Source organism: Papilio machaon, chromosome 25 (genome assembly GCF_912999745.1).
Source record: "Papilio machaon chromosome 25, ilPapMach1.1, whole genome shotgun sequence".
NCBI lineage: Eukaryota > Metazoa > Arthropoda > Insecta > Lepidoptera > Papilionidae > Papilio > Papilio machaon.
Genome location: NC_060010.1, coordinates 1,087,668 through 1,110,355, shown reverse-complemented (window position 1 = coordinate 1,110,355; position 22,688 = coordinate 1,087,668). Strand labels below are relative to the sequence as shown.

The 22,688-nt window shown below is 34.6% G+C and overlaps 1 protein-coding gene and 1 non-coding gene across 2 annotated transcripts; one reads left to right on the top strand and one right to left on the bottom strand.

Annotated features, from left to right (window-relative positions):
- The first annotated feature begins 3,450 nt into the window (after positions 1-3,450).
- Positions 3,451-3,523, top strand: Trnam-cau. Its single transcript has one exon. It is a non-coding gene; the product is annotated as a tRNA-Met (tRNA).
- A 6,569-nt stretch (positions 3,524-10,092) lies between these two features.
- On the bottom strand, positions 10,093-11,146 carry LOC123722434. Its single transcript, XM_045684268.1, has one exon. It carries the CDS (start codon positions 11,110-11,112, stop codon positions 10,324-10,326), a length of 789 nt encoding a protein of 262 aa, XP_045540224.1. The 5' UTR covers positions 11,113-11,146; the 3' UTR covers positions 10,093-10,323.
- Positions 11,147-22,688: the final 11,542 nt, after the last annotated feature.

Below are 22,688 nucleotides of genomic sequence, written 5' to 3'. Positions count from 1 at the left end.
CTTCGTTCCAAAAAAAACTTAGTCTATATGTTATTCCATACTGTTACACATCTATGCAAATTTCATCAAGATCCATGCAATTGTTACGGAGATACCTTCTAACAAACATCCATCTAAACATTCGTATTTATTAGTAAGATATAAATACGTTAAACAACCTGCTTACGATCCATATTAATTAAATAATAATACAGTTATTTTCTTTGTCAATACAATATATTTTAACCACTATACCAAATAAGCATTAAAAGTTTGTGTAACAAATAATTTAACGCGTAACGAGAATGTGTATAATAGGTAATCAAAAATGATCGGTAATTACTTTTCTCGATATAACCGTAATATAAACTATGACTATATAAAAATGGACTAGGCAAAGAGTCATCGTTGTACTAAATTATTTCTGCCACTTTTCGCGAGTAAGTAAAGATGATAATCACACATGTGCATTTCATGCTGTGACTTATAATTGAAATTTCTTTATAAATACATATTGATTCGAAAATTAACAAACACAAAAGAAAATTTACAAACAACAAACACCAAAGAAAATTTACTGTACGTCTTTAACTGACAGAGTGGAATGTAGACGCTTCACAAATCCTGTCTCTCAAAAGTCAATTATTGTAACCATACCAATAAGAAAAGTCGATGTTCGACTTTATACAGATAACAATGCTATACTTTTATATTCGGTTACATAATCTATTTCAACACATTTTATTAAATGCACAAAAGATACGGAAGAGGAATTAAAAATAAGGTTAGATGCAATTTTACGATTTGTGATTTATGAAAATCTATTGTTCTTAATTTAAAATATGCAATAATCCTATCAAGATAAGAATAGGGTTACAAATCTTAAGTTTTCCGAACAGTGGTAGAGCCCGCAATATCTTTTGCACAGAAGAAAGGCGTCAAGTGGAAATAATTCCACGTTTTATCTGATGAGTGCGCGTGCCAGAAACCTAAATTTAGTCGTCTTACGGTTGTCATCTATTTCTTACAAGGAATAGATGGGTAGGTAGGGGAATATACTCTTTCCGTGTATCCACTCTTATGTTGATTAAAGGTAGGCAATGCATCTGCAAAAGCAGATGTCTATGGGCAACGGTCACTTCGCTACTTAGGCAAGTTCAGGTGGCCGCTTGCTCGTTTGCTGTCTTTTGTCAATATTTTTTTTTTTACTGGTACTAATTCAAACAGATCGTTTGCAAAAGCAAACTCAATTTATTTGATTCGAACATAGATTAGAATCACTGAAAACTGTATCAATTGACAATGACCTCATTCTTGCATAAACTGTCCGGATGGAAAGAGAAATCGAGATACGTTTGTTTCTGCTTGCCGTTCCGTAACTGAGGAAAATTTGATATTTTTTTATTCAAATACTAGCTTTTACCCGCGACTCCGTCCGCGCGGAATAAAAAATAGAAAACGGGGTAAAAATTATCCTATGTTCGTTTCCTGGTTCTAAGCTACCAGCCCGCCAATTTTCAGTCAAATCGATTCAGCCGTTCTTGAGTTGTAAATAGTGTAACTAACACGACTTTCTTTTATATATATAGATTCAATAGAGTTTAGATTCAGAGAATACAAGAGCGTAGATGGCGCAGTGGGTTAACAGACTAGTAATCCATAGTTCTAGGTTCGATTGCATTTATCCGACGTTGTTACAATGAAAGAAAATTTGCGCAATTTCCATATATCAGCGAAGAAATACATAGTAAAATGTGTGCAATTAACCATACCTACTGGGGGACAGCGTAATTTACTTATTAGACCTAATCACACTAACGAGTTAGAACTAACTATATAAACTGAAGACAGATACAGACTTTTACTTCATCATCAGTTCACTATACATCCCCACTGAGGGGCTCAGTGCCTACCCCAAGTTTGGGGTGACTAGGCCATAGTCAACCACGTTGGCCCAATGCGGGTTGGTTGACTTCACATCTTTGAATTTCTTCTCAGATATGTGCAGGTTGCATCACGATGTTTTCCTTCACCTTAAGAACGTCGGATAAATGTACATATGTAAATCGAGAGTCGAAAAACACATTGGTACATGGCGGGATTCGAATCCAGGACCTGCAGATTGCAAGTCAAGTGCTTAACCACTGAGCCACCGACGCTCTAGACTTTTACTTAATACCATAAATTTAAACAAAAATAAAAATAAAAACTTGTAAATTTTTTTCGCGCGCGACTCTAAAACACAATATCTGCGCACAAAGCTATATAAATAAAGATTAAACGGTAACACTAGTTTGCGACTTTCACAAAACACTTAATCTTCTAAATCTTTTATTACTCAGTTGATTCTAGTCTTGATAAAGTAATTGGCATTACGTTTCATTACGAACGAACGTTAAGTATTAAAACAATAATAGTCGCACGACAGGTCCTGAGTTGTTACTTTGTTAATTTATTACTTATATATAATATAAAGGTAAGTAAGGTATAAGTTATATATAATATAAAGGTCTAAGTAACAAATTGATGATTTTTTCTTTTTTGTGTTAAAAGCTACCTCTTAGTTAAATTAACAACATGCACTAAACACAAATACACATTTACAGGTGTAAATGTTATTTTTTTGGTGAAGTAAGAGGGCTCATGCAGCCTATTTTCCTATATGGTTGAAACTTTAAGAGCCTTTCCTGTAAAGTTTTCAATTTGCACATTGTCCCTTATTCGTAAGAGCCATCGATTGGTTGAAATTCGACCACAATTCATAACTTTTAAATTATTAACAATAGCTTTAAGAACTTACTCTCAATGTTACTGTTACCGTGTCAAAGAATTACAAAATTAGCATTCACTAAAAAAAAAAAAAAAGTTAAATAACTTTCTATTTTTTTTTTTATTTCAGTAGGTTTTTTTTTCGGGACCTTTGCTACTTTTAATGTAATATTTACGTCAACATTTCACTTTTATAAGTTTTTTTTTTATATATTTGCAAGTTATAAGCTAAATAGTAAGAGCACTCGTCTCAACAACAGCGTCGTTAACAAGCTTTACCGTACCTCGTCTAGTTAATACTTAGATTAACCGTAATTTACTCATTAACCTCATTACAGCATGTTTCATGATACTTTTAAATCAATTAGTAATTAATTCCGGCTTTTAAAATTATTGTGATTGTAAAAAAATGTTACTAACTACATTTAAGGGTTCCAAAAATAAAAAAATGCTATTCATTTTACTAGATCTAGTCTCTTGACTAGTGTTTTTAGTGCGATAGGTATAAACAGTCATAATAAAAATCTAGTAGTACTGCAATTTGAACTTCTTGCAACGATCAACAAAGATATCAAATGTTGAAGTTAGAGAATCGTGTAGGAAAATAGACTTTATTCGAAAGAGATAATGAACAATTTGGTTAGTTTTTCTTTAGAAATATTACACTAATCTTGAAGCTCTTTTAAATCCAGTTACGCAATAGCCTCGGTAGCGCAGTAGGCAGCGCGTAAGTCTCATAATCTTAAGGTCGTGAGTTCGATCCTCACCCGGGGCATTTCCTTTATGCTTTTTTACAATTTTTTATTTTTCGTTTGCACATTAAGTTTTAATATCTTATTTAATTTTTAAACGAAATGTACTGTCAATCAAAATTTAGTATCCTAAATTACTCGTAACTAAAACTCATAAATGTATATTCTTAAAGAAAAATTTAATTCGAAAATTTGAAGGGATTTCTAAAATTAAAAAAAATATACACTGAACGACCATGACCAAAGTAAATGAGTTTCTTCATTTAACCTCTCGTGATCACGTGCAATCTTAATATTTTTTTTGTTATTTGGACAGCGCCATCTGTTGATGAATAACCTATATCATGTTAATTTGCTAGAAAATTAGCAATTCAATTTTAAATAAAATATTTACAAGAGGTCAACAAACTGTTTATAGAAATTACAATTAAAATATGCATAGCTCTATACCAATTCATTTAAAAATTTAGTCATATTTTATATGAAAATGTGTTTGGAGTGTTGAAATTTATCCAAAGAACTCGTAGACAGTTGTTCTCTCGGATGAGAAGAGAATATTATGTTAACTTGGTTATACATACTGATAACCGAGTTCTATAGAACTTTATAACAGTGGATTTCCATTGCCGGAATTCAAATACAAAAACATGCGTTGATGCTCTCATTCTAATAAAACAGACGTAAATATTTTTCTAAAAGCGTTATAATGAAAACGCAAGTTGTGTAAAAATAACCAAGGTAATTTAAAGCGGAAATCTCACTTTTATAATAACAAATAAAGATCGCTTAAGACCAATAATAAGTGTCAAATAAAAATTCTTCCCGTTGTCTATGCAACCACATTGTTTATAGTCTAACGTCTCTCGCGTGACAGTACTGTCATGATTTCCCGTGCAAATGATATTATAATAGTGTCATTGTTCGTTTTTATCGATTGCCTGACTTAAAATACTTTAATGCGTTTTTTACTTCATAATAATAATGCTTTATCCTTTTTTTACTGCTTTTGTTTTTTGATCATCGTAACTTGCATGTAGTATTTGAGATATAATCTCGCTGAAAGAAATAATTAATTAATTACGTAGTAACAATTTATCAATAATAAAAAAATGTTTTAAATGTAAACATTAACTGAAATTCGTTTAGTTTAATTAGAAATAGCAGTTATTATGGTGTTTGTAATGAACGTAGATATTGTTTTGACAGAAGCAGCCGACATAGCACTTGACCTTTGCCCATTGGCATTGGAGCTTCGCGAATACTAAACAAAGGTAATAGGTTCCGGAACAAGACCTAATAGGAAAAACCACTTGGAAATGAGAAATAAATGTTGTTTACATTTGTACATAATTTTTATAATAATGTTAAGTCGAGTATTAGTTTGATAAATCTCACAAAATATTTGTAAAATTAATAATTCACAAATGTTCATTTTTAATTTATAATGAAAGATAATGTTATGTTTTATCGAAGGGCAAAAAGGACAATTTTTTGCAATCCCGCCTGGCTGTACGACACTGTGACCTTGGCCTAAAATTTAAAACATAAGTTAATCGGCGCGAAAAAATCGACTCGCGACACCGCCATTGTAAGAGTAAAAATAATACGATAATTTGATTCTTTAGAATCTTGTTTATAACATTATCTCAAGTTAAATTACGTTACAAAACTTTTTAATTTTGTATATAAGTCGAAACTTAGTTCGCTTCAGTAAAATACATGCAATTTTCTAGTGAAAGATTATAGTGTCACAAACTTATTTGGCTCGGCATAGTGAAATTAATGTACCAGTATTTTCGTGTATAATTTTACATGGTTAAGTATCTGACTGATCTAGCTACGAAGCTACGATCACATCACCCCTCTTACTGTACCAGATAAATTTGTAGGACTATAAACCCCGAAATTTATGTTATAACTGTTTAATTGTATCACAATTCATAATTACTGTCAAGTAAATAAAGATTTCAATATTTCACTCTCAAATTAAATTAAAACAAATTATCTCTTTTAAATAAGTGTAAACTCAAGTTAAAAACGAGTACTGAATAATTAGAGGTTATGTACGTAGTCATCGCCATTATGGGACAAAGACTAACATTTCCGTCAAAGAACAAAAAAAGTCAATTTCGCCAAACCCTGAAATTAACATGTAAACCTCGATCTGGTGACATTGTAGGCTTAGTAACTTCGCGAATAGGGTTATCGCTTATACAGTTTTTTGTGAATTATTATTTTGAATTCCAAGCATCCTTTTTTTAGTTTTTAGTTATATACACATACATTCTGTGTGATGTTTCAATTCTTTGTAACGTAGACTTATATACTAACATACTAAATATAAGGAATACTTGTCTCCTTTATCCTACGCTAATATTACACACAGAAAATCTTTGTAAGATTGAAACGTAAAATAAACTCAAAAACTAGTAGACTGATTTCAAAAATACTCTGACTAGTAGAAAGTTGCATTATTTCTGCGTAACATAGATCTATACTCAATATTATAAAGAGGAAAGATTTGATTGTTTGTTTGTTTGTATTGAATAGGCTCGGACTACTGAAAAACTACTGAATCAATTTGAAAAATTATGGAAGAAATTAATTTTAATAAATTCTTCGAACCACAAATCTATACAGAATTAAAATATAGAATGTAAACTCTTAGAATCGTGTAAATTAAAAAAAATCTTGATACACACAAGTTGACAACCCTATTACACAACATAAGTGGTAGACATACGGCGATATCCTCCGTACTCGGCTGACCTAGACACACTGAATACAGGAAGGACCTCGACGGAAGGAAATCAAGCGCCTAGGGTGCGTAAGGATAATAAATGTCAATACATATGTGATCGTTATTTATAATCTTATTGACATAACTGAGATAGGGTTGTCACAAGTAGAGTAACTCCTATCATAATAACTAAGATAGGGTTGCCTTAAGAGACTACAATAAAGATTCGTATCAGCTTTTAAATGTATAAGAAGAGTGACGAGTGATTTTACTTAACATCAGACTTTAAGACTCTTGCATTGTGACTATATATATAGTATAGTGCAAGCAAATAGATACATTAACTGCGAAAATTATTATTTTTTTACTTTTAGAAGACAAACCTTTTACTTTGAAAGTTACTATTCAAGTTGCCGAAATGGTGAGGTGGATGTGAGGCGTAACTAGGCTCGACAGGATACGCAACGAGTACGAGATAACCTCGATGTGACCGACATCGCCTACGAAATGCAGGAGAGTAGGTTGCGATGGTATGGTCACGTAAGAAAGCTGCCGGATTACGTTGGAAAGGCACTATAATTTGCCCTTCTAGGTCGCAGATCCAGGGGCAGATCCAAAACAAAGTAGACAGATATAGACCTGAAAGACATGTGTGATTGCTGACTGCCAAGTCTCTAACGAAGATGCCGAGGGTAGAGCAAATTGGAAAAGATTAATAAGTAAAGCAGACCCCACTACAATGTGGGATAATAGCTAGGGGAAGAGAGAGGTCACAAACCTTTTATGATGTTTTAACATCCCTGAAAAGTATTATAAAAATCTTGTGGTTTTCGAACATATAGATAACAATAATTGGTTTTTATTTTAAAACTAGTTAGGAGTTTTAAAGATATCCAATCATACACGTGATGCATACATATTAATTAACATGAAAGGTTAAGGTCAGGTTTATTAGGTCAAATAACTGCTCAAGTAGGTTTAGGTTTAAAGAATTTATTCTCAAAAAGACAAACGTCACTTACATGAGAACAATATCGTACACTATACATAATTACAATATGGTCGAGTAAAAGTATGTAGTAGTAAGTATGTAAGTAATGAGCCAATTCTAAAAAATTGAAAAAAAAATCTCTATTTAATTTAATTTTTATTTTGTATCTCTTTTGATTTGTAATAATTGATATTTAAATTTGTAATAGTTGATCGTGTAAATAGTAATTGTAATTCAAAACGGGTGATCAACAATAACCTTAGAAAATGAGTAAACATTCTATAAACGGCAATCATATGGTGCCCGCGGAAAAGGGTAATACAAACTTTATTGTGCAGTCAAAAAAGCTACATTGTTGCTAAAATAGACTTTATTGTAAGTGAATAAGATGTTTGATGTTGTGATCCATGTGTAAATACTGTTGTATGAAACATCGCCATTTAAGAAGCCAATGCCGAGAGCGGAAGGAAATAAGGTCACATGTTGTTTTTATCAATTGAATGTGTGCCGTTTTTTTAACAGTCATGTATCTTTATACAACTGATTATATTTTAAATCATATATTAAATACCGTTCTTCGGTAGTAATCAACACAGAGTTTCTCAAGTGCAAATTAAATACAAGAAATCTATACTAAAGTACAGTTAAATTAACTAATAAATGACCCTTATTGCGAAGATTAGAAATAATTTTAAAAAATGTGGATACTTAATTTTTTTTTTCACTCCTCTAAAAATGTAATTCCTGAATCCTCCCCTGTGAATTGCGACTGTGGAAGTATAAGTACACCAAAAATATCACACTAATTTTGTTTTGTTTAATTTCTTGCTAAGTCCACAGAAAAATATACATTCGATTTCCACTGTTGAATGACATGTACATAAACAATTATTAACTCTGTTTTTTTAAGACATTGAAAGAGATATTTTTGTAGAGTGTTTCGCCAGTGTAAACCCACGGTTAGTACATAGAGTAGATACATACCATCACATCAGCTAGTCCCCAAGCGACCCGGCGCGTCACTCATTTATCCATTCGCGATACTTTCAATGCCAAAATATAATAAGGCCAAGAACTTACGACTTACTCTTATGTACTGAGCTTAAAGGACCGTGGCCCAAGTTATAGAATACAGCGGGAAAAAGTAGAGAACTTAACTTGAAATCGTTCATAACAATCGTTTGTACCTCAAATAGATCCGATTAAAAAAATGTTTTATTATTTAGTTTATAAATATTGACAACCCTACTTACTCGTTTATATAGAACTCCACTGCAATTACACTTCTATTAATATTGCCTTCCCTTTCATTCTCTTTGGCAAAATAGAGACACCAATATGCTAATATAACCCAAAAGAACAAAAACATTATTCTAACATATTTTTTGTGACAACCCTAAGCATTAAAAAAGAATCAGAACCGCGATTTTTGTAACAATTTTTAAAATAAAAAAGCTCACATAATGCAACAAAATTATCTGACCCGGCGATAAAGACGTTGTTGTCGAGGTTAATTTTGTCTGAAATATGTAAAAAATTCTTATACAAAGAAAACAACGCACAAAACAAGACATTACAAGAAAGCTACAGTCCAACAAGAATCTTGTTACACTTTTTGATGACAAGTGGACGTTAATTGATTTGTTATAATTAAATTTTACTTATACCCACCGGGTCAGTTAATTTTGTCGGACTCTAACCGTATTTAGTTATTCAACTGGCCGGCCCTGTACGAGGGTTTCAAAAAGGTCACATAAAACCTCCTTTGATCAATTTACGACACCGCTACATAAATATTGACCGTATATTTCATACAAGTAATTAACATTTATCATGAATTATTACTAAAAAATAAAACGTTACTCTTAAAGCACAGATAAAGTATCAATAAAATGTTTGAATCGCGCCGCTTCTTAATTCGTTAATTTATTACAGTTTTACAGTTATCGATACAATGCCAAAGTGCACGCATAAATCATTAATAAATTAAATTAAATAAACAAAATATCAACAATCGAAATATCAAGACATAATTAAAAAGTATATTACGTGAGCTGGCAATCAAATTAACAGACAATAAAAAATATATAACTGATCGTGGGTATGCGAGTCCAAAATATCTGTATAAAATATATTGCTATCTCAAATGTTTTGTCAAATATAATGACAGGGATGAAGATTTTATATAGAGATTTTTAAAACCCACGGTGAATGCGTTTAACCCTTGTTACACACAAGGCAACGTAAATATTTCAAACACAGCAATGTTAGTCGCTTAGACTTACGTAATTTAATGTTCGAAGTTCGTACACAGCGCGCGTCGCCGACATTTCTATCTGTCATCGTCAAACATAGTCACTCGCAACCTAATTGTCAAGATCGTTGTGAGCAGAGTCGCTTCAATTTTCAAGATGGCGCGCAATAGGATACAAACGTCGTAAGAATACAATTTTAGTTTCCAAGATTTACGTTGTCTTGTGTACGAAGCCTTGGTCAGATTTCCACTCTAATATAGATTTATGCACTTCATATTTCCAATCCGGTAAAAATAATGAAGTAACAGCCCGAACCGAGGGTTCTAAGGGAGCCCTCGAGTCTAGTTACTCTTAAACGAGGTTTAGGCTAAGCGCCATCTGCGCCCGGCCGCCTCAATCCCGGAGAAACGGTAAATGCCTCCTCGAGGCAAACAGTGACTACTCAGTCACAAAAAAAAAGCACTTCATATTAACTATGTCAAATTTGAATTTCTTTAGTTCATGCAATTTCCTTAAAAAGGTACAAAGTCCGTACAAATTCAACGACTTATTACTTATATAATTAGTCAGTTAGTTAACTTATTCTCTGGCAAAAATTTGTTTTATACGGAATAAAACAAATTTTTGCCAGAGAGGGAAGAGACGTATAATGCGAGTTGATCGATAACAGCGAACAGAATGACAGAGTTAAAAATTAATTTGTATTAACAAATCTTAATTCTATGACGGTGATCCTAAAATTACGCCGTTGCTCATCGTAAAATGGCAGGCGCATATCCCAGCGGCGAATTGGCGCGAACATGCCCCCGGGCGTTGAAGGCTCGTCCTTCAACAGAACTAGATGTCGTCTTGAGGCAGCGGGCAGATCTTGCTAAAAGCGCGGCGTACGACTCCTGTCGCAGTCCGCACGTCAGCCACACGGGATACTCCGTCCGCTCCGGGATGGACTGCCACGACTCGACCCAGCCGCCATTTCAGCGGCGGTAGATTGTCCTCCTTCAGGATGACGAGGACACCTTCCTGTAAAGGGTTGAGATCAGAGCGCCATTTCGTCCTCAACTGAAGTTCCGATATATACTCTTTGCTCCATCTGCGCCAAAAGTGTTGGCGGAGTTGCTCCAAATGTTGGTATCGGCTCAGTGTTCCTGTGACGTGTTGCTCGTAGCAGTCAGTCGGCAGCGCGGTGAGAGGGCGGCCGATGAGGAAGTGTCCCGGCGTCAATGGAAGCAGGTCGCTAGGATCTGCTGAGAGCGGCGTTAGTGGACGTGAGTTGAGAACTGCCTCAATTTGGACCAGCACAGTGTTTAATTCCTCGTATGTGAGGTTACAATTACCAAGAATTCGTTTAAGATGGAACTTTACAGATTTAACGCCTGCCTCCCATAGACCACCGAAATGAGGGGCGTGAGGAGGTAGGAAATGAAATTCAATACCTTCAGGAGCTAGGTCACCAGGCAGCGAATTGTTACAACTTTTAATAAAACGACCGATTTCATTATACGCACCTACGAATGAGGTCCCGTTATCGGAATAAATGTGTTTAGGTTTGCCGCGACGTGACATAAATCGACGAAGAGCCGACATAAAATTATTACTTGTCAAATCACCTACTAACTCAATGTGCATGGCCTTAGTAGCGAAACACACGAAAACAATAATATAAACTTTGACTAGTTTACAGCCGCGTCCTTGTCGACTGGCTGACATGATAGGTCCGGCGTAGTCGATGCCAACGGTCTCGAAGGGATAGCCACTCGCGGTCACACGTCGCTGCGGCAGGTTACCCATGATAGGATTCACTACCTTTCCCTTAAATCTACAACATAAATGACAATTACGAAAAGTTCGTTTAGCTAAATTTAGACCACCGATTGGCCAGTAAGTTTCTCTAATTGACGTCAATAATAAACGAGGGCCAGCATGTAATAGTTTTACATGCATATATTTAAATAGTATTTTTGTTAAATGATGAGTGGACTGTAACAAAATAGGATGTTTCTTCTCGTAAGAAAACAATGAATTATCTAAGCGACCGCCGACACGCATTAATTTGTTGTTGTCTAAAAACGGATTAAATTTTAATAGTTGATTCTTTGCGGGCAAGCGCTTATTCTGCAATAAAATATTGTATTCATTAAATGACTCGATTTGCGATAATTTTATTAAAACAGTCAAAGAATTTTCAAGCTCTTCATTGGTTAGAAATTGTGTTGGTGGACGCTGTTTTTTACAAATATTAATGAATCTTAATACATACGCCATGGTGCGTTGTAATCTTACAAAATTAGAAAAACGTTCGAAATTGATTAAAGATCTATTAGAGTTATTATTAATTAAAGTAATTTCAGTACGCGTTTCAGGTAAACGCTCATTTGCCGTAACATTTTTTGGCCAAGAAGAAATATCATTCTTCAGAAACTGAGGGCCTGACCACCACATGTCGAGATCGCGTATCTTTTCAATAGTGACACCGCGTGAGACATAATCTGCCGGGTTCAATTCAGTAGGAACATGACGCCAAACGTGTGAGCTAGTTTTATCTAATATCTCGGCTGCGCGGTTACGCACAAACGGTTGTAATTTACTTGGCAACATTTTTAACCAGCCTAATACGATTGTGGAGTCTGTCCAAAAAGTTACTGATCTTACTTGCACTCGTAGAGAACGTAACACCTTTTCGTAAAGGCGCACTCCGACGAGCGCAGCGCACAGCTCGAGTCTCGGGATCGTGGTGGGCTTTATAGGTGCCACTCGACTTTTTGCTGAAAGCAACCGCACCAAAACAACATTATCACTTGAACTACGAACGTATAAACATGCGCCGTAGGCAGATTGCGATGCGTCACAAAAAATATGTAAATCAATTGAGTCGTAACTATTGCAAAGTACAAGACGAGGAATACGCAAAGAACTTAACAAAGGCAAGCTGTCTGCAATTATTTGCCACGATTTAATAATTTCTATAGGCAGTGGATCGTCCCACGAAAGTTTAAGAAGCCATAATTTTTGCATTAATCTTTTCATGGAAATAATGCAGGGAGCTAAGAGACCTAGCGGGTCGAATATTTGTGAAATGACTGAAAGTAGTCCTCGCTTAGTTAATTTATTTAATTTAATATTATTTGTAGAAAAATGCAAATCATCTGATTCGATAAGCCAACTGAGACCTAATGTTTTACAAGGCTCCGTGGACCCAATGTTTAAATTTAATGAGGGGTCATCGGACTTTAAAATCACTCGAGGTTCATTCGATTTCCATTTGCGGAGATGCATACCTGCGGACGCGAGCTCTTTTGACACTTTGTCACGTATGTCCAGCACTTCCTGAATAGAATCGCCACCGGTTAATAAATCATCAACATAGAAATCGTGCATGATGACTTCGGAAATGTTGGCGTCATTGCACTCTGAACCGATTTGTTTTAAACACCTAGTGGCGAGGTAGGGGGCGCTGGCGGTGCCATACGTGACCGTGTTCAACTCGTACGTCCGCAGAGGCTCGGATGGATCTTCTCTCCAGACAATTCTTTGCAGATGTCGATCATCAGGATGTACAACGATCTGTCTATACATCTTCTCGACATCTGCAGATATCACGTACTTGTAAAGTCGGAATCTAATAAGAATTGACAGGAGATCATCTTGAACGATAGGCCCTACTAACTGAAGGTCATTAAATGAAATACCTGAAGTAGTGGGACTGCTCGCGTTGAAAACAACTCTGAGTTTGGTCGTTGAGCTACTCTGACGAATTACTCCGTGATGTGGGATATAGTAAGCTTGTCTCTGTGAATCAAATGAGCATTCGGACATATGACCTAATGATAGGTACTCAGACATAAACTCAATATAATTATTTTTAAATTCAGATTGCCCTTTGAATTTTCTCTCTAGAGAAAGTAAACAATGCTTGGCGCGCTGCAGCGAGCCGCCTAATACATCAGGTGACTGCGTCAGTGGCAACCTGACACAGAACCGACCGTCTGCCTGACGAGATGTATTTTTAATAAAATGTTCTTCGCACATTTTCTCTTCTTCGGAGAAAGATGAAGACTGAGGGCTGACCTCCTCGAGGCGCCAAAACCGCGTTAACAGGGTTTGAATGTCATCACTGGAATCATTGCACGAAGAGACATTATTATTTGATTTTACCGACACGAAATAAGACTTAAAGTCAGAAGTCGAGCGCGCTTGGCCACTATTACACAAAGGGCCTGAAACTAGCCACCCTAGACTAGATTCAAATAGCACGGGTTTCCCGGCTCCTAAACTAATTTTACGTAGCCCTAATAAATCCCAGAAAACATCCGCACCAATAATTAAATCCACCGAAGATGGAGTGTGGAAGTTGGGATCCGCTAAACAGAGGTTGCTAGGTAAATTTAAGTCTTTTAAAATTATTTGCTGACTGGGCACATCGTCAGTTATATTCGGCAAAACAAAACAGAAAATCTTTGTCGAAAAGTTTTCATTTAACGACTTAATGGGTAAACAACACATTTCGCCTATATGCGATTTTGAATTATTAATACCCAAAAGTGACTCGTTTACCTTAATTGTAGGTAAATTTAACGATTGTTTCAATCGTTCACTAATAAGGCATGAAGTGCTGCCGCTGTCGAGCACAGCGCGGGCGAGACGCTCGCCGCCGCGGTCGTCGATAATTTTTATAAGGGAAGTGGCTAAGAGTACCTGCGTTCTGTTGGGGAAGTAGGTTGAAAGTTGAGCAGACAACGTGACATTACCAGAGGGCTCGTCACTGCTTTGTGTCGGGTTTGCAGGGGAGAGTGCGGAGCGGTCCTCAGTGTTAGAACATACATTAGTTGTTGGCTTATACTTCAGATCTGGAATGTGAATTAGAACATTATGTCGCTTTTTACATATTTTACAACCCGTAGTTCTGCAATTATTTGCATAGTGACCTGACCGCAAACAATTGAAACAAACCTTTAATTTGGGTAAAAGTTCCAAACGCTGTTCGTAAGTAAGTTCTAAAAACTTGGGACAATTGCTTAATTTATGTTCGCATTTGCAATTAGGACATAACTGTAACGAAGGCTTCTCATTATTATGAATTTTTGGACATTGTGCAATCGACACCATACTTTTAATATTGCTTGTCCTCTTTTGTGCAGGTTGAGAACAACGAGATAGTTCTAAAGTTTCTAAAAGGTCTGCACAATTTCGAAGAAATGTTAGAAATAATTGAAATGAAATGGCAGTATTACAGTCCAACCTACCTTTATATTCCTCCCACTCACGATACGTTTTTGAATCTAATTTATGACTAATTATGTATATTAATAACGTATCCCAGTAACTTACAGGTTCTCCTAACGATTCTAAAGCTCTAATATTTTTATTTATCGTATCAATTGTACGCTTTAAAATATAATTCGACTCCTTTGTAATTGTCTCGATGTTAAATATTGCAGCAACATGATTCTGTATCAATAGCCTTTTGTTATCAAACCGGTCGCATAACAAATTCCAAGCAATTAAGTAATTACCGGCTGAAAATTCAATAGATTGAATAACTACAGCGGCTGTCCCTTCGAGCGACGCGCGAAGATAATGAAATTTATTTATATTATCGATACTATCGTTCGAGTGTATTAAGCTACAAAAAGTGTCTCTAAACTCAAGCCAATTATCATATGAACCACTAAACTTAGGTAGCTGTATAGTAGGCAATTTAACGATATTATTGTTGCACTGTGAACTACTGCAACTTAGTGCGCTTTTGTTTTGCTCACTATTATCATGACGCATTATTAAGTCTTGCGCCTTTGCAACAATTTTAAAATAAATTGACTCGAAATCGGTACGTTCGCTAATTTGACTGTCAATATCTTCGGCTAAACACTCTAAACGTAGTTGGACCTCATCGTAGTTTGTATATAAAATATCAATTTTACTTACGCGGGTCTTCAATTCGCTAACCTGGGACGAAGTTAAAGGCTCCTTTAAATCGCTGATGTAATTACTAAATACAGTTAGGCGACCTTTATAACTCGCTCGCTTTTTAATTAATTCCCTCTCCTCGGTCATTGTATATGGAAAAAGGCAAAAATCTGAAAATTTACAAAAATAATCTTAAAGTAAACTAAACAACACTACACAAATAATCAAAATACTAATAAACTTCCATTAAACACTGTGCGGTGCTGAGTATGTTTGTCCGTTTCTTTGTTCTCAAGATGTCCTTCACACGACCTCCGGACGAACTAATGTCTTCTTCAAGATCTTCGTTAAATCCGTAGAAATCGACGAAATTATTAACTCCACTGGTTATTAACAATATATAATTTGGCTCGAAGCTGACCATGTAAAAGTTAGTGAGTTTTATACGGAATAAAACAAATTTTTGCCAGAGAGGGAAGAGACGTATAATGCGAGTTGATCGATAACAGCGAACAGAATGACAGAGTTAAAAATTAATTTGTATTAACAAATCTTAATTCTATGACGGTGATCCTAAAATTACGCCGTTGCTCATCGTAAAATGGCAGGCGCATATCCCAGCGGCGAATTGGCGCGAACACTATATATATTACTTACTTTACTTTATATATATATTTTTTACTTATATAATTATGCAAATTTCCATGTGTCCATTTGACATTAAAAAACAATCCATTAATCTCTTAATAAATAAAACAACAATGGATTTATCCAGCTGTGGTATGTGATACCGATCTAAATTCTTTTCAATTACCGTGTCACGGTGAACGTGTACTTTATACAACTGTACCCAACCGAAATAAATTGACAATATCCACGACCCTATCAACAAATGCGAAAGTTTAGATGGATGGATGTTAGAAGGTACCTCCGGAATGGCTCAAAGGAACTTTATGAAATTGTCACAGATGTAGAACATCATCTTGAAGAACAGATGGGCTACTTTATTAAGTTTTTTTTTTATTCGACAGAGTCGCAGGCGACAGCGACTCTACAAAGGTGACGCAAAAGTTTCGAGTAAAATTTTAATATAACACAACGTACTTATTTGATAATTTAAAAAAAACTAGATTGACATTCAAGTGAAGAACTAAAATCGAATGACAACTCACTATTCAAAATCAGTTCAGTAATTTAGACTATAGAAGGTCACAAAGAAATTGACATATATAAAAAATCATACAAGAAAAAAATGTTACTTCTGAGTCAATTAAAACGTGCAACCATAAAGCAGTTATTCTGGATTACGCAAAGTTACCATTTCCAATTACAGAGAAAATAGAAAATAAAACACCAACTTAATAATTTAATTGTACAAGTATGAAACTGGCAGATAGTTTTATTTGCAAACTTAAAGCAATTATGAAAAAAAATAAACCAAGACTTAAAGTGGATTATAATGCGAACTTTAATGAAGTATCGAATGTTAATTAACATCTTAAACAAAGAGAAACGAACGATTCATCAAACGAAATGAAAGAACAATCAAACAGCAAACAGTAGCTTAGAAAGATTTATGACCGCAGATTGAGCTATCTGGTTTCTTTTAATATAAGTCGTGATAATGCTCTTAAGATGGTCAGATTGGCAACATCGAAACATGACGATCTATCAAAACAACCAAGTTACGTAACTCTAATGCAATATTCGCGGCCAAATTATACGATGGGAAGGACATAACTATGAAAGTAACTTAGAACAGATATTCAAAATACTCATGTCGTAAAAGTGACTAATTTTACCTTAAGTTTCCAATAAAAATATGCACAAAAACAAATTTTTATGTTTGTTTTGTAAAAGGCAAATACTACCTTGTTCCCGCGGCTCCGCCAGCCCGGTATTAAAAAAGCTTAGTAAGCTTATGTGTTCTTACAGACTACGGTCTAAATCTATACCAAATTTCATCTAGATCTGTTCAACTGTTCTGGAGATACCTTCTAGCAAACAACTATCCATCCATCCGTCTATACATTCAAACTTTTGGCAAAATATAAAACAAGTTACATTTTGAAAAGTTTTGACATTTGACATTTTCATTTCGGTTTTCGCATAGTTTTCTACCGCGTACCGCCACGCCGCGTTGTGGAATGGTCTGTCCTCGACGGTATTTCCAAACTACTACGACTTAGGGTCCTTCAAGAAGCGAGCGTCTCACCATCTCAAAGGCCGGCAACGTATCTGCGATTCCTCTGGTATTGCAGATGTCCATGGGCGTCGATGAACACCTTGGTGTTCCCGTTGCACGTTTTCCCCCTTCTCTTATAAAAAAAATGATAGAATCCCTTACTATTGTCAATCCATCGCAGAGTTGTCGTGGTTTTTTATAAACATAAGTACATAATATGTAACAATTGTGACAATACGACTGTACTTTTGATAAATTTAAGGTTATTCAGAGGAAAAAAAGTTATTCGTGAAAACGATTGACATAGTGAACGTCGACCTTCGCCTTATAAACAGGTTGTATTGTAACATATGTATGTAGTTTTAACATTTAGGGCGTTATTTCAACATAAATAAATGTATTTTACAATTTGTTACCAAAGGTTGCCAATTTCAGAACGATTCATATCAAAGTTGTTAATAATACAAATTCGTAGGCAAATAACCACGAGGATTTCGAATTGTGTTCCTTTTTTTTGTTCATTCGTCCGCCACAAAATATATTTAATCAACTGTAAAACTAAATAATTCTTCTAAATTGATACTGGCTATCAACATGCCGCCATCGATAAAAATCAAATTTGGAATAAATAAAAATTGTTCTAAATTCAAAGTAAAAAAAGAAAATCAAACATTTATTGTCACCTGTGACATCTGCGCGGAATTAAGAAAAAACTTAATTCGGACATTTAATCAAGATCCGTTGAGCTGTTCTGGAGATACCTTCTAACCAACATCTATCCATCCATCATTATCCTGTTATTTTCAAATCCGCACATACGGAGTTGCGGGTAAAAGCTAGTTTGAAATAAATTGTTCTAAATTCAAATTAAACAAAAGAAAGTCTATTTCATAGAACGTTTGCTTCCTGTTTTTAGCAAACGAGTATTATATTGTACATATTCTCATTATATAGTTGATTAGTAACGCGACAAACACTACATGCGTCAAGGTTCCGGACATGTGACCTAGGATACCTATAATTAGCTTAACTACTTTACTGCATTCATGTGGAACTGGGAAACGAATCGCGGAAGCAATCACGTGCAGATCTTGAATGTTTCTTTGTTTGCAGTTTATATAAATACTAGCTTTCGCCCGCGACCCCGTTCGCTCGGAATTAAAAAAAAAACTTAATAAGTAGCCTATGTGTTCTTCCAGATTTTTCTCTACATCTATGCCAAATTTCATCAAGATCTGTTGAGACGTTCCGGAGATATCTTCAAACAAACATCCATCCATCTAAACATTCGCATTTATAATATTAGTAAGATAATAATAAGATTTATAATACAAAATTTATATTAATGTTAATATTAGGGTTGTAGTTTCGCTTTAGTTATATAGTCAAACGTAAATCTTTTCTACTAAAGTTCTTTTTTCAATATCATTAGGTGGCAAACGAGCAAGCGGTTATCTGAGTTCACCTATAGCGAAGCGATCGCTGCCCATAGACTTCCGCAATTGCAGATGCGTTGCCTACGTTAAATCGTCGGAGGAGAGGACACAAAAATAATGTTTCTTCTTATGCGTCCCATCTTCAGTCAAATCCACTTCCCCTTCCCAACCTTTCCTTATAAAAAGGGTGATATGGGAAAGTGTACTAAAATTAGGCCTCCGCCACATCCATTCCACAATATGTGGTATATCACCGTACCATAATTAAGTGAGCAAAGATAAAAAATATTTCTAAACAGCCAGTAATAACTCTAATGTAATAACTGATCATAAAAAAGTCGTTGCATATTGTCTATACGCGACAGATAATAAATTGTGCAAATGATGAATGATGCATAGATAAGAAATCTCGAAGGTCCACAGTAATAATAGGACTGTAATCGTTTTGCATAACGCGGAAACAGGAAACTTAGACGCAATGGAGTAAACACAGATAAAGTAGAATTATTTACTGTCAATAAATAACAGACCGTTTAAGTCTGTGTCAATTTGTTGAGGAAATCAGAGTAATCTCCTAGAAACTTATTGCCGAGAGCCTTTTAATGGTTACCCTTAGTGTAGTTTTAGTAAAAGAAATCTAAGCTAAGTATCATTAACACAAACACGAGTGCGACAGATAGTTTGTACTTTCAAATCATTAGGTGCGATAGAAAAAAACACTATTTAAATTTCACATAAAACGCTCTTCTTCATAGCAACATTAACTCTGGCCACAGCAGTTCTAAATATAAAACTACAAAATACACAAATAAATAATAGGCCTAAAATGGTGTTGTAAAAAACTGTAACTAAACTTTTTAAAGGCTGCCAGGATCATAGCAAATTAGAAATTGAGAAATTGGAACGTCTTTATTTAATAATAACGAAAAACATTTTTTAATTTTATTGTCTGTCTATTCGCATATCCGCATTTGTCCCGGGTAATCTCCAAAACGTCTGGACTAATTTTGACGGGACTTTTACTGAAAGTTTACGAGTGCGGGAGTAACTTAGGCTATTTTTTTTAATTTACGCCAACGAAGTTGCAGGCGACAATTACTTTAAATATAAAATCTTTGCCTACTCCTCTAGCTGTTAAACATTAAATATTTATATAAGAAATCAGCATTTATTATCACTGTAACGCCTGTTTATAAATCTACGAAGAACACAAGGGCCATAAATCGTAGTCACGTGCGACCGCCATTCGCGTACAAAGTGACAGTTCGCTTCCCGCGCATGAGCGTGACCTCCGCGGATACGCTACCGGTGAAAGATAACCGTACCGTCAACAGAAAACAATAAAAATAAACTTATAATATGGATATTATATATGGAATTGAAAAATATAATGGTAAGCTTGTGCGCTATTCTAGATTGTAATCTACCTCTATATCAAATTCATCAAAACATACATACTTCCATCCATCCATCCAAACTTGTTCAATTATGATGTTAGTAAAAATATATGTATACTTAACAAGCCTCGGTGGCTTTAAGTAAAAAATATGATTTGTGTAAAAGCTAAAGTGTAACTGTATTTTTAATTCGAATTAAATTGTTAATTGTATAAATAAAGCTTTTACCCGCGACTCTGTCTACGCGGAATAAAAAATAGAAAACGGGGTAAAAATTCCTGTCCGTTTCCTGGTTCTAAGCTACCTGCCCACCAATTTTCAGTCAAATCGATTCAGCCGTTCTTGAGTTATAAATAGTGTAACTAACACGACTTTCTTTTATATATATAGATATAGATTTAAATTAATATTTTATTGTTTAAAAGCTCATGGAATCTGTATTGTATATCTTAATTTAATTACTCGTATGAAGATTTTATCAGATGTTCGTAGATTTTTTACTCATATGAATGTTTAAAAAATGTTTTTTGCATCGTAATATTTTGATTTAGTAAAATGTCCTAGGATGGAAGGCATCTAAAAAGTTGTAGACTTTCTTTTTATCGAATAGACAATCAAATCATTTAGTGTAAAAATGTAATTTTTTCATATGTTAATTTTTATGCAAACCGTACACGACAGCAGACTTGACCTTCCTCAATGCCGGCGACAATAGTTCAGTGCGCGAACTGAGTAAACAATCAGTTTCGTTGTCTTACACCTTATATCTTGTTAATAAGGTTGAAAATCGTATTCAAATTATAATTTAATCTTGTGCAAATTTACCAAATGGTGTATATTATCTTATATATATGAACTAGAAAGATCTCATACATTGTAAGAAATATTTATAGCCTGACCGCGAATATAAAAATCTCACTATACTGCGAAAAAATTAGGAATTTATTCTTTGCCCACATTAGAAAGTTATGTTATTATTGAGAAGGCGATGAAAGCGTCCCCAAGCCAGGTCTTTTATATTCTTGGTTAGGTTATAGTTCTATTTATTAGAGTGAAACCGAGAAAAAGGCAATGTAAAAAAGGTCGACTTAGTCTAAACAAGCGAAGATATCAAATTGTCGTTAAAGCTCCCAAAATTTAACTTTTTTTGTACAAACGGGGAAAAGTGCAAATATAAAAAAAGGTGAAAGGAATGGAAAATAAGAATTTTACACCTGTATAATTAGGGGTTTTTGTTCTGAGACCAAAATCACCTTTTAAAACATTTATGTATCTCTGTTTAGTCAAACGAGGGATGACGATATGTTTTATACAGAGATTTTGGTCTTAGAAACCCATAGTTAAACTATTATGTATAGTCCAGGTTCTTTCATATATCGTCCTATTCGTGCTGTAAATTGCTCTACTAAATATTAAAGTTAGAACGTAACTAAACAAAAGTCCATCTTACTAATATTATAAATGCGAATGTTTAGATGAATGTTTGTTACCAATGTATCTCTAGAACCACTGCATGGTTCTCGCTGAAATTTGGTATAGATGTAGAACATAGTCTGATAGAACACATAAGCTATAAATTAAGTCTTTTTTAATTCTGCGCGGACAGAGTCGCAGGCGACTGTTAGTCATAAATAAATCTTGCTTCACTAAACATGTGCAGAAGTGTGACTAAAGTATGAAAGACATAAACGTGCATGAAATCAAAGTAAAACATTTTCCTTAATACTAATTCATTGAATTTGGTTGCGAAAACCAACCATATGTTATGAGCAAGTGCTTTCAAAGCTCAGTTGGTGCACGCGATATTAGGCTTTTTTTCTATTTTGATAGGTGTGAAAATTGCGTGCTTAAGTTCTATTGCATGCCTCTACAACATTAATCATGGGTTGGGGTAACAATGATTTTTTTGTCCTATTTATTAAGGTCTCTCGTGGAAGCTTGTTTTGGTAACACAAGTACAAAAAAATTGTATTTTAAAAGGACAAAAGAAAGGAAAATCCTAAACCTACACAATAATAAAAAATCTAAATTTAAACTAAAAAAAAAATAGTTCCCTAATTTTAAACTACTTACGACAAAAATGCTATTTTGCTTAAACAAAATCATAAAAATAAAATAAAAAATTGATAAAAAAGTTCTCTTTTTCCCTTATTCAACATAAAATAAACATAATATGGTCATCCTATTTTAACTTATGACTTGTTACTTACAAAAGACGTGTTAAACGAACACATCACAAAATTAGGGCGACCATTCTTGTAGAGGACAAATGGTGCCTTC

What these genes read in the sequence shown, in the direction of transcription:
- LOC123722434 (XM_045684268.1), bottom strand. Translation starts at nt 11,112, where the DNA reads ATGCACATTGAGTTAGTAGGTGATTTGACAAGTAATAATTTTATGTCG.